At 38.6% G+C, this 13,727-nt stretch overlaps 1 protein-coding gene across 2 annotated transcripts; it reads left to right on the top strand.

Moving 5' to 3' along the window:
* The first annotated feature begins 1,519 nt into the window (after nt 1-1,519).
* On the top strand, nt 1,520-10,546 carry LOC119897118. 2 transcript variants are annotated; one of them, XM_038710694.1, is made up of 9 exons: nt 1,520-1,931; nt 4,800-4,873; nt 5,777-5,885; nt 6,007-6,167; nt 6,415-6,563; nt 6,665-6,827; nt 7,605-7,710; nt 7,801-7,885; nt 8,385-10,546. In XM_038710694.1, the coding sequence occupies exons 1-9, from the start codon at nt 1,690-1,692 to the stop codon at nt 8,922-8,924; spliced, it is 1,629 nt and encodes a 542-aa protein (XP_038566622.1). In that variant the 5' UTR covers nt 1,520-1,689; the 3' UTR covers nt 8,925-10,546. The 2 variants fall into 2 exon arrangements, with proteins under 2 accessions (XP_038566622.1, XP_038566623.1); XM_038710695.1 differs by lacking the exon at nt 1,520-1,931 and adding an exon at nt 3,893-4,545.
* Nucleotides 10,547-13,727: the final 3,181 nt, after the last annotated feature.

The raw sequence follows: 13,727 nt of genomic DNA on the forward strand, positions 1-13,727 counted from the left end.
CACCCCAAACATTCCACAGTACATTTTTTGAATTTGTATCTGGGTGAATGTAAACAGCAGCAACCAAATTGTTACGTCCCCGCTCGCTAAGGGGTAGGGGAGACCAGATTTTTTTGGTATGGGTGGAAAGATTTATTAAACAGAGGTAACAACAAAAGTCAAAACAGAAATTGGGCAAGCGGGTGCTGCGTAAAACAAAGAACAAAATATAACCATAAGAGATCCCCCCTAAATGAGGGATTACTAAACTACCACGAAAAGAACAAACAAAAACCTCTCTAGTCGTCGTTAAAAATTGAAACACAGGGAGCGCAGCACCCCTAAACCTAGTGTAACTCAACAGGTAATTACTAACAGGTGTAAGCAATATCAGTAACAAGCTTCGCCCTGGCCCAATTCTGCAGACCAACACTTAGTTCAAAACAGGATGTGTTACCGACTCTCAGTAACACACTGACACAACTAACAGGGTTATGTATAATGACCAGCACAGAGGTAAACTACATGGGAAATGGTATCTGCCCCGACACAGCAGCAGGCCAGCCTAGGGTTGTTGCGCCGCTCCAATCGGGGACCTCTAATGTGGGAGGCGGGAGCAGCCAGAACTTCCTCAAAAACCAGCCAATATCCCCCGCCGGAAATTTCACAGCCTCATTATCATGTAGGGGAAACACAGCAGCAACAGTGACATACACAGACGGCTGAGATGATAACATGAAAGTTTCATCTTCACAATAAACAGTCTGACATTTGGGAAACAGAGTCCATCTTGACTGCGTTTGAGCACCAAGCATCATCGATGTAGAACACAGAGTCCACTCCCTCTCATCTTGCCTGAGTCTTGCGCTCAAAGCTCAGAACCATAGGCTCGGAACATGGCCAAGTGCTTGATCCGGGATGTTGATGGGGCAGGTCTCTGTAACGATGTGGGCACAACAGTCTCTGAATTCTGTTATCTGGTCAGTATGAGTCCCATTTTGTCCAGGCCGGATCTCTAGGAGCAGAATTAAATCCAAGCTGGGCCAGCATGGCTCCTCTCCTGGCTCTCTTTCCTCTCCTCTGAGCGATCCAAGCGCCTGGTCCGGTTGTTTGGGCCGGGTGGATCGTGGTCTGCTGCTCTTTAATACAAAAACCCCGTCTTCATCTTCCAATGACTGTACATATGTCAAAGGTAACCCGTGTTTCTGCAAGAAAGCCGGAAAACAACAGATAAAAAACAAAAGTGTAGCAAAGTTTTGAAGGAGCTACCGGCTGCTGCTTCTACAAGCGCTGCTGGTTGCCATAGCAGGTATGAGTTTCATATGATATGTGTTAATGTTTAACCCGAGTGTTATGTGAATGTGTATATGTGCCGAGAAGAGTTTTTATAACACAGTATGTTCACACATTGTGAAGTAATGAAGTTAATTACCTTTACGCGACGACGAGTAAGCTTGCCACATTAGGCTTTAGCAATGCTAACCGCGGCATCGTAGATGAAAGAGTGGCAGACATTATATTTGTCGTGGTGTGTTCCGTATTTACGTTTCTGAAAAGTACAGAGTACTGTTAAAGGGTGTAATTGTGAGTGCTATATGTTATCATTATAATTATGTTTTGTAAATCTTATGTATTGCCGTATTTACTCGTAGATTTAACGTAGTTAAAAGTGGGAAATGCTACTGCAGATATAATTGCTGACTAAAGATAATGGTTACTGTATGTATTTTGCATATGCGTGTTATATTATTAATTATTGTTTTATATGTAAACTCTACTGACGTTGCATATGGTTTTTTGATATACAGTCATTACCAGTGCTTGAAGTGGGCCGGAACGCCCCAGTACCAACACCTCGACATTTTACCCTTTGGCGTACCGGGACATTTTCTTTCAAGCCTTTCAAACAGCCGTGTGCTAAAAGTCATTCACACTGGGGACGCTGGAGACAGGTCAGAATCAGAATGTCTCCATTACTTTTTGAAAGCTTTTGTTGAAAATGTTCTGAAACCCAACTTGCAGCAAGAAATGTTGTGTACTGGCACCTATTTTTTCCACTTTATGCACTGGTCATTACACACATGATCTTAGGAAAGTTTGTGTCCATGCATCTTTCAGCTCTCTTGACGTAAAGTGCCATGTGCTTATGGCTATACAGAGCAACATATTTCATAGAAGGGGAGGCGCGTTACTCAGTCTCCACTCTCTGCTGTCACATCTCTAAGTTGACAGCCGTTAACACTAAAAACACATTTTTAATTAGCGTAACTGGTTGCATTTGAAGCAATAAGCTTTACATTCAATCAAAGTTAGGATGTTAACAAATAAATCAAACAATGCAAAAGCAATTTATGGTCTTGACTGGTCTTGAAATAAAATCCTGAGTCCTCAAAGTCCGAGACCGAGACAAGACTGAGTACAAATGCGGTTGAGTCCGAGTCGAGACCAAGATATAATCCATTTTCTAATTCTATCGATGCATAATATGATTGTCTACCCAGCCCTGCACACTGCCCCTGGACCTGTCACTGTTTTGTCTGGTTCCATTGACATCTCCAGTTCTTTCTCTTCCTCCTCATCAACATGACTGGGGTCATTATCACCCTGTCTCTCTGCATCACCTGCAGCTGACCAGCCAACCGGCCAGCTCGGTCGTGGTCCATTAAACATAAAAAACTGAACAACACCAGCCGGTTTGGCCGGAAAAAGACCAGCATTCAGGAATGTTCCCAATGGCCAATCCGCCCCTGACAGTATGTACCGTCCCCTCCAAAAGTACTGGAACGTTAAGGCAAATTCCTTTGTTTTAGTTGTTCTCTGAAGACATTTGGGTTTAAGATCAAAAGATGAGTATGAGACAAGAGTTCAGAATTTCAGCTTTTATTTCCTGGTATTCACATCTAGATGTGTTAAACAACTTAGGACATATCACAGTTTGTATTAGACCACAGCAACTAATCTTAAAGTAAATAACATTTAATATTTGGTGGCATAACCCTTGCTTGCAATAACTGCTTCAAGCCTGCGACCCATCGACATCATCAAACTGTTGCATTCTTCATTCTTTCTCCACACTTAATCCACTTGATTAATCTTGGTCTCATCAGTCCATAAGATTGTGTTCCAAGGACTTTTGCAGCTCATCTCTGTACTTCTTTGCAAATTTCAGTCTGGCCTTGCGATTCTTCCTGCTGATGAATGGTTTGCATCTTGTGGTGTGGCCTCTATATTTCTGCTCTCTGAGTCTTCTTCCAACAGTGGATTGTGATACCTTCACCCCTGCACTGTGGAGGTCGTTGGTGATGTCACTTACTGATGTTTTTGGGGTTTTCTTCACAGCTCTCACGATATTTCTGTCATCAACTACTGTTGTTTTCCTTGGCCGACCCGCTTGACATCTGTTGCTCAGTACACCAGTAGTTTCTTTCTTTTTCTGGACATTTTAAATTGTTGTGCTTGCTATGCCCAATGTTTGTCCAATGGCTCTGGTCGATGTTCCTTCTTTTCTCAGCTTGACAATGGCTTGCTTTTCTCCCATAGACGAGCTCTCTGGTCGTCATGTTGGTTTATCCTCTTTAACAGGAAATGCAGTCTTTATAGGTTTGAACCAAGGATGAAAACTTAGCCTAGTCATGCAGAGCTATTTAATGTTTGGACAATCAGCCTAAAAGGCAACACCTGGGCAACAAGAAACATCTGTCAGTCACATGTTCCAATAGTTTTGCTCACTTGACAAATGGATGGGTTCAAACAAAGGTTGGTATGTCCTGAGTTGTTTAACACATCTAGATATGAATACCAGGAAATGAGAGCTGAAATTCTGAACTCTTGTCTCATACTCATCTTTTGATCTTAAACCCAAATGTCTTCAGTGAACAACAAAAACAAAGGAATTTGCCTTACTGTTCCAATACATTTGGAGGGGACTGTATATTGTTTGATAATATTGGGATGATATACGGCGTGGCTTTTCTTTTATTTCCTCTAATTGTAGTTGTAAATGTTGAGTTGGGTTTTTATGTTGAGGTATTATTTTTGGGATGTTTACTTCTTTCTGCTGTCTGGAGAAGTGAATACACATGCTTGTGTACAAGGCATAAGGACTCACTGAATGATTTGATGAGACATAATGAATCATATGTTTTGCACTTGACTGTCACCAGTTCCCAGCTGAACACACAATATGGGATCTTTCGACCGGATTCTTTGCCAACATCATCAAGAAACCAGTGACGACATGTTCTTTGAAAGAATGGATATATATATGAAAGAATATATATATATATATATATATAGATAGATAGATAGATATACACTTGTGAAAAACTGTAATCACAAGGGTAATACTACATGGATATTAAATAGAAAAGACACAGAATTGCCTCCAGTCTAAAAGAGCCTAAATTGTTTACCTATGAAAAAAATCAAAAGCACGTGCCCAAAACCAAAGGTAAAAGAAAAAAAAAAAGGTTTAACTTCCTGTGATGCAACCAGTGATAAATTCAACCTCAGTTCCATCGCTCATTCACTGTCTGAGACATCAACAGCAGCAGGGCAGCCCCCGAGGTAATAGAGCTTTTCTATCCACTACTTATCATAGCACACATGACAACTGTTGATTATCTTTCTTTACTTTTTCAAATAATGTAAACTTGAGGTATATTTGTGAATTTTTCATATTTATACTGTATATTACAGAAAGATATATTCCTGTAAATGTTGGGGTAGACTGTAATGATAAATGTATGTATTCCTGAATCAGTAGATATAATAAGACATTCAAGAAAGAGACTGTAAGAAGAAATGTTTCATATCCACAGAGACATGAAGTGTCTGCAGCTCCTCTTGGTGTGTTGGTGCTCCAGCATCCTTGCAGTGACCAGCTCCATCAGAGGTACTGCTCACTTGTCTGGCCACACTGATGTTGTCCTCAGAACTTAATCTGTGTGAACTTATTTAATAAGGCAGCTTCGGGGATATCTCATCTTGTGGCCTGTTAGTCACATCATCAAATTATCTCTGGATGATTAATTGTGCACTAACTTTGCTGTCATACATTCCAGTCATCAACCACAGTAGGAGGTTCAAATTAAATGTTAAACTATAGAAATGTCAAGTAGTTATTCATATGAATTCACATTCACATCTCATATTATCTATCTGTCATACGTAATTACCTTTAACATTTAAGTAACATTTTGATGACTCAAGTGGTGTAAAGTAACCAAGTACTGTACTTTTGAGGTATTTTGCTTGAGTATTTCCATTTTATGTATTTCCATGTTTTGTAACATCATAATTCTATTACACAAGTTTAAGATAAATGTACTTTTTACTCCACATTTATACATTTATTCTACATTTATCTGACAGTTGGAGTTGCTGGTTACTTTACAAATTAAGATTTTACATTAAAAAAAACACAAGTTTATAATGAACAGACATGTATAAGGGGAAGGGCCCATAGAGAATGCCTTTGTACAGGGTCCAGAATTGTGTGCTACGCCTCTGGCAGTTCTACTAAAGAGACATTTACCCTCTTAACTTAAACTTATGCGTAACGTAAACTTATCCAATGTTTCATAAAAAAGAAGAAAATTTTTTACATACAAATTTGTGTAGCACAACTTCATTTTTTCTTCTGTCCTACCCCTTTAATCATTTCACTATCTCAGATTTATCTTGTGACCCTGAGGAGAAATGTGATGTATGGGACAGCCTGACTTTTAAAAAATGTTGCAATATCATAAACTGAGTCAAAATGTATGTGACAATAATCTTCTTCCTCCTTTTGTAGTTGATTCGTGTGTGAGTGACTATCGGGACACAATTACTTGTAACATCCCTGGTAATCCTGTGGGACAGTCTAACACCACCTACAGCCTGAAGTTTATTAATTGTAGAAAGTAATTGCACCTCCTCTCTTAGAATAACATGAATAAATGACTTACTAATTATTAACATTTGTGATTGTGGCACAAACACATAATAATGTTCTGTAAATGTTTTTGTTTTTTTAATTTTTAGTGGAGAGGAGTCCTATTCCTGTCCATTTGTGAAGATGAATTACAATTACAGCTGTGACTGTAAAATCAAGAACTTTTCTAGTTATGATTGTTATGAAATACATCTTTGTCAAAAATCTGGCTGCCATAAGAAAATAGATAGTTTTGAACCATCACAGAACAGTAAGTATGAATTAATTTGAAGTCATACTAATTGTGTTTGTGTGTGTGATGTGTGATGTTTGTGTTTCTTTGCACGCATGTGTCTGCATTGCACCTTTAAAATTAGGATATTTCCAAAGTACAGTACTTTCTTAATCACGTTAGAAACTGAACAAAAAACATTAGGTAATGTCTTTGCAAAATTTACTGTACATATTAAAAAGCTTTTCGTATATGTAAATATGATTTGATACATGTTTGCAATCAGTTCAGCTGACACCCCCGGATAAAGCTGAGGTCCAGAAAGCACCAGAAACGTTCAACATCACTTGGAAAAGTGGGTATGAAGATCATAAGTTCTTCTCCGGAAAACTTAAATACCAGCTATTACTTCAAACATCGCAAAGACCTGAGCAAGTAAGATCCACTGTCATAAATAGCCATACTTGGACAACACATTGTGCTATAATAAGATCTAACAATAATCATTTTGTTTGATTGTTTCAACCTTTCCTCAGAATCTTAATTGCGATAAGAAGTGGCTATCGATTGAAAGATCAAATCTCAAACCAGGTGCTACAGCTTGTATTAAAGTGAGATCTAAACCTATTCTAGATGAATATAAAGGAAATTGGAGTAAATGGAGTCCACTGACATGCTGGAAAAATGAGGCAGGTGAAGGTAAAGTGCCAGTTTTTCTTTAGTACAAACCCTTCGTGGCACTGGCTGTCAATGATACATGGAAATCTTCTGATATACATGAATGTGTAAAGTCTGCTTTCTTCTGTCTTGCAGCATTTGAGGTCTAGTTGTCCCTGAATTTATGGAGTCAGATCAGTCTCAATATTAATTAATTCACACAGAAGGATTCACAAATGTATAGTGTTTCTATATAAAATAAATATAATAAATATTGTGCATCATGTATATGTCTATGGATTTAATGCTACGTGATCACATTAAATGATGAATCTATGCTTTCGCGATTGGCTGAAACGGAAGGAGCCATCTGATTGGCTACACATACAGAAAATTTTGTGTGCATCAGAAAAATATATTTTTTTAATTAGATGTTCGTTCATTAATATTGAGATTGATCTGACTCTCAATATATTATGTGTCACGGTGTCATCAAGAACAAGTGTATATTGTATGAATGGCTTAGAAACATACTTATATCCTCTCATCTATGTCTGAGTTTTTATTTGATATTTCCTGTGTTATATTTAATCTGTTCGCACTTTGGTAAACGTTTGCTGTTTTTAAATGTGCTCAGTAAATAGAGCTGACTTGAGTTGAGTCTAAACAAATCCCCACCCCCCCTCCCCCTTTGTATTTTTTATCACCACCTTCTTAGAATTATACCAATAATTCATGGACATCATACAACCTAATATAATGTACTTCATCATGTCATCTCTGTAGTATGACTCACTAAATCTGTATTATTTCATGCAGTTTTCTCAGAACAAGAAAATATATTAGTCATTTTGACTAAATCCCTGGGCCCAGTGTGTGTGGCTGTTGGACTCCTGCTGTTTGTATTGTGCAGTCCCACTGCAAGGTAATCATCATCTGTACTTTGAAATGTTGGTGAAAGGGGAAATTTAAGATTGTCTTAATCGTCTGAATCTGCTCATGATTTGTATGACAGAATGAAGATAAAAACTTTGTCCCACACACCATCGCCAGCCCCTTTCTTCCAACCTCTGTTTCACCAGCATGAAGGCAATCTCCAGGTGAGGTTATAATACAATGTCTTCTTGTCCATTCTGTCTTTTTGTCTTATTTTAGGAAACTTAGCCAAGTTTCTTCTTATCTGCTGTTTTTATAACAATACCATCAGCTACTACTGTAGGACTGTTGTCAAAAATACTGTCTGGGGGCCAGTATGACCATCCAAATGTTTCAAATTTCTATTTTTTATATTTGCATCAAGTAGATATTCAGATTTTTCACAGGATAAGTGAGAACTTATGGTGACACTAGATGATGACTCGGGGAATATCATCATGAAAATCATGTGTACCAAATTTCATACATTAATTCTATAGTTGAAGTGGTTAACCAACCAACAGACCAACAAAAAAGATCAGCTTGAATGATCTGTTGTATCGAGTGGTGAATAACATATATGCAGCAATAGTTAGTTTTCACATAAGTTATGTGTGTAATGTGCTACAGAGAGTCATGCAACTACATCACACCAAATGCATCTCCATGCTACTGAATTTGCAGGAATGGCTTTCACCTCAAGGCAAATGTTTGCTAACATACAAAACTGAGGAGATCTTGACAACCGATGCTATGATTGTTGTGACGAAACCCATTACAAAGGACCCAGAGGAGAACCAGGACTTCCACAACCCTTCAGTACCACAACTGGCATTTCCTCAGTGTCAAACCTCTTATGTTGGCTTACCTAGGATAGATGAGGCCTCCCCGCCCTTAACTATGGTCTGTCCAGGGAACACCTCTTACACTCAGCTCCCTTGCTCTGTCTGGGGGGTTGGCATTGGAGAAGTAGAGGTTGTCTTCTCTCCACCTAAAGATTTCTTCAACATCAGCCAAGCAGACTCTGGCTGCAGTTGTGATGACATGACTCAAAGCCCAGAGTGCAGTTTACCAAACAGTCCTGTTGATGATAGTCCACCACCATGTTACTGTAATGATTACTGCATTCTCAACAAAACAGCAGAAGGTTTTGCTCCAGTTTTAGTGTCCAAAGGAGGTGGCCCAGATGTTCCATCTGATTCCATGCAAGAGGATAAGAGCTAAAAATAAGAAATAATCATGTCAGCTGGTTAGAAGAAAGCAACTGGTGACACTGACCACAATTGACCACTGTATATTGCATTTGCAGGAAATGGTCATAATCAGACTTTTCTTGCACACACTGTATGTTATGTGGTCCATATAGCACTTTTTCTTTAGCCAGTGCAGGTTTTTGTGTGTTTTTATGCCTTGAATTCCCTACATCTATGAACCATTTAAATGTGCTTCATAATCACTCTTTTTATGAGAGAAACCAACACATAACACATATGGTAAGCTTCAGCCAACTGTCTAACTTGCATATTTTACACTGACTGCAGAATGTGATAACATTTCATATCAACTTTCATGTTTTTTCTTTTGCAAAGCCTAATGTTTTTACATTTGCCTGTGTTTGTATTTTGCCTTCACCTTTTAATGAAGAATAAGTAAAGTGGCATCAAGTAAAATTTCCATGACAACTGGGCAGACTGTGATGTGATATGAGAACAACTACTAAATGGTTTCCAATGTCATGAATGAATTTGACCTCTTTAACTATTTTAGTGAGATGCTGACTAAATTTTGAAAGGCTGTAGTTAGTAATGCTGTTGAATTGAAATGTCTTTTCAAATTGTTTGCTCACCGCATATATTATATCAGTGAGGGTGAACTAAATATCAGAAACTGCACTCAAGTACAATACAATACAGTTCGACAGCACCACAAACTACATCCTCCAAAGTGACCATTAAGATAATTTAACAACTGTCTAAAACACTTACAACAGATGTTTTAATAAGGACAGCTGTGCAAGTGGATTTTTTTTTATGTTTGTGGACAGCGGCTTTGAAGCCTCAAATTTGGCAGTTTGGCCGCTGCCATGTTGATTCTTTGCAACCAGCGCAACTAGGTCGCTTGGTTAGCTAGGTGCATCTGTAATTCACATCATACTAACCATGATGATCATTTTGTTTAGCAAAAAACAAGTTTAAAACAAAATGTACTCACCAGAGGAAATTAGGAGGCCAACTCCAAATAAGCTTTTTTACCTGCGCTTGATAAATTTACACTGTGATGTGAGTACGAGTCACTCTAGAATGATTTACATGGTTGCCATGGTAGCAACTTGTCAATCACAAGATAGTCCCACCCTAAAGCATACTCTGCTTTATGGTCTATTTTCCTCTAAATTGGACCATCATTTACTAAATGAACAATGCTGTATTGAAGAAGACATGAAACTAGCAACTAAGACCATAAACTCAATATGAAACTATTTACTGAGGTAGCAAATCAGGTGAGAAGGAACTTCTTTTTGCAATCAGTGGAGTCGTCCCCTGCTGGCCGTTCGATAGAATGAAGGTTTAAGGGACTTCCGCACTCGCCTCACTTTTCAGATGGCTCCGGCTTGGTCTGTTTGCAGCCCTTGCCATGATATCCATACTAAGAATACAGAGCTAGCTTCTTCCGAAGAACTTACATTGCACATTATATACTTTTTGCTTATTCTGCTGAAGAGTCGTGTTGGTGCCAAAAAGTATTACACTGTTGTCATGATAAATGTACTGCCCAGGATTCCAATGTAAGAGCTGCCATTTACACAAGTGAGTGTACCATTAAAATTATTTGATGTCTGAATTCAACAAGGATTTCCCCTCTTCTTATATGTTTTCATATAAACAACATTTATCTTCATTGAATTGGTCCTGAACCCCAAGGAAAGAGCATTAAAAAAGTGAAAACTAGCTACACCTTGCAGCTACAACAGTAAAATGGTGCTTATGCATTGATTCATCAATATTAATAATCTAATAATGTAATGTATGATAATATATCAGTACTTTTACTTTTGCTCATAATACTTTTGTAGAATTTTAAATGCAGGTTTACCTGTAATGAAATATTTATACATTGTGGTAGTACTACTTTTACTTAAATAATAATAAGTAAATGAGCTGAGTACTTCTTCCAGTACTAATAAACTCACTGGTGAGCTCATTTGATTTGCTCTGCTTAATAACCCCTCTTCTAATCAAAAAACAACCTGAAAGCCAGGTGAATGTGTTTTTGGCCTTAACATAGTTTAAGATATTTAGTTCGAACACCCACATTGACATGCAACAAAACCTGCAGTTCCGCAATCATCCAGAATCTAGTGGTAGTTCTGCTTTTTAGCCGGCCAACGACACAGACGAAACACAGCAGCAGAAGAAGAGGCTAATCGTTTCATTTGGTCTGAACAGGATTCAAGATAAACCTTTATGCAGCATTTAGATACTAAATTGTGACCGCGGAGAATTTCTCCATAATGTTTTTTCGATGTTTGGCCACTCGTCGCTCGAAAGTGAGTAAAACAGTGAGAGCAGTGCTAGTTTTACAGTCTCGGCTCCGAGTAACAATGAGTAATTTAATATTACTCATTGTCGAGTAATTTAATATTACTCATTGTAACCACGAGCCGTCTGGGTTGCCCCAAAGACTGCACGAGGACGAGGCTCTGGCCATTGAAAATGCCTTCAGGACAGCAGTCACTGTGACGAACCTCATATGCAGCGCCTGCAGTCGCAGAGTACCTGGGAGATCAGGAGACTGGAGGGCAAGTAGTGGAAAGGTGAAAGTAAGCTTCATATGTTGCGTATGGAGGTAGGTAGGGGGCAGACTGGGGATGAACTTTCCAGTCCTTATGCAAGGGGAAAAAACTCTGGTGAAGTTGTCAGCAGCCTTGTGGTAAGTAATATCAGGTGACATTAAATGAATGAGTTCAACATGTGGAGGGATAACATCTCCCCTGCAGAGGTACATGTGGTCAGGAAGCCACCCACTCGTTTTCTATTCATTTATCTGTTCATCAGGTGTAGGTGCAGCAACACCCACACAGATTTCCTCCAAGTGCATTGACACAGTGTGGCCTTTCCCCACCTACATTGTGAAACCTTCATGGTATGGAGAAGCAGCTGGAGGCCAGTCCTTTGAATGCATTAAAAAAGAACCTTCTCATTAAATGGAAAGTGTGTAAGAGGAGTTTGCTGGATCAGCAGGATGTGACGCCGAATATCAGCACAAAGAAAAGCCTGCAAAAAAACATAAGCTCTGGTAGCCCACTGCTGTCATCTTACAGTGTTGGGTGAGTGAGTAAAAACAGTGATGTATAATTACTGTTGCAGTAGAAAATGCCATAAGGGCTACTATAGATCTATAGCAGTCTCCAGATCTTCATCACTGAAATAAATGAGCACAACAGACAGAGAAATAACAGGTTGTGCAACCTCCCTCCAAAACAGCTACAGGTTCAAGTCACATGCAGTAGGTACAGTGGTAAATTTCCCCTCTAAGTATTACCCAAGAATAACTTCAAAAAAGTCTGATCTCTTTTTTTCTTTCTACACACAACTACTTCCGCCACTTGTTTTGGGTGTTACACTCTCATGTTTACATGAGAGTGTAACACCCAAGGGGCGTCACTTTGTGTTGAAAAATGGTGGGAACATAGAGGCTCAGATTTGGGGTGTGAAGAGACACTTAGATCGCGAAACATCACAATTAGCAATATTAGGTTCACAAGAATGAGACAATGCCAAGATATATGAGAAGAGGTCTAGGGGGGACCTCCCCCAGGAAATTTTGATCTTTAAACACTTCATTTCCTCCATTCTGGTGAATGTTTCTGCAACAATTTATGGTGGAAAGCTTTTTATTTATGTAAAAGGAAACACAAAATTCAGGTGGCAGGTGACATTTAAAAATATATTTTAAAAAATAGAATATAATGCAGTGCAGCTCTCAGGCATTTGGTGTTGCTTTAGATCTGTTTCTTCTGTAAATCAACTTTTCTGTAATATAATCCCTGCTGAGGTAACGCATATGCAGGCATGACTTAGTCTTCCCTCCTCTTTTGTCATGTTCAAAGGGAGAGAACAGAAAACTTGGCCATAAAGAAACTGTAAAGAAATTGTTGAAGTTACTGATTCGTACATGCACGTTTTTGGGTCATCTTATAATCAGTAGCTTGCTTTTTTTTAGCTTAAGTTACTTTTATCGACAATGCACATTTGTTTTTTCTATATTTTAATTGCTTTACATGTTTTCTTAATGTGCAAATAAACCTTTCTAAAGGCATTTTCATTTGTTATTAAACTATGTTTCAGAAAATGTTTTAACAAATTATGCTCTAAAAAAGTGGTGGGGACATGTCCCCAGCATTTCCAGTGTAAATGACACCTATGGTAACACCATGAAAGTCTTTGAGGAGAGACTAAAATTGTGAGCCATCATCCCCATTTGTATGATTAATTACATCAAGATGAAAGAGACTACAACACAACAGAGAGATCACTGAGGCAAGGAGGAGGCTTTCTGCACTACTAAGTAAACAGGTGCAGTGAGGAAAATAAGTATTTGAACACCCTGCTATTTTGCAAGTTCTCCCACTTAGAAATCATGGAGGGGTCTGAAATTGTCATCGTAGGTGCATGTCCACTGTGAGAGACATAATCTAAAAAAAAAATCCAGAAATCACAATGTATGATTTTTTTTAACTATTTATTTGTATGATACAGCTGCAAATAAGTATTTGAACACTTGTCTATCAGCTAGAATTCTGACTCTCAAAGACCTGTTAGTCTGCCTTCAAAATGTCCACCTCCACTCCATTTATAATCCTAAATTAGATGCACCTGTTTGAGGTCTTTAGCTGCATAAAGACACCTGTCCACCCCATACAATCAGTAAGAATCCAACTACTAACATGGCCAAGACCAAAGAGCTGTCCAAAGACACTAGAGACAAAATTGTACACCTCCACAAGGCTGGAAAGGGCTACGGGGA

This window comes from Micropterus salmoides, unplaced genomic scaffold, assembly GCF_014851395.1.
Source record: "Micropterus salmoides isolate LMB-PRFRI ecotype aquatic unplaced genomic scaffold, ASM1485139v1 Ms_hic_scaffold_11, whole genome shotgun sequence".
Lineage (NCBI taxonomy): Eukaryota > Metazoa > Chordata > Actinopteri > Centrarchiformes > Centrarchidae > Micropterus > Micropterus salmoides.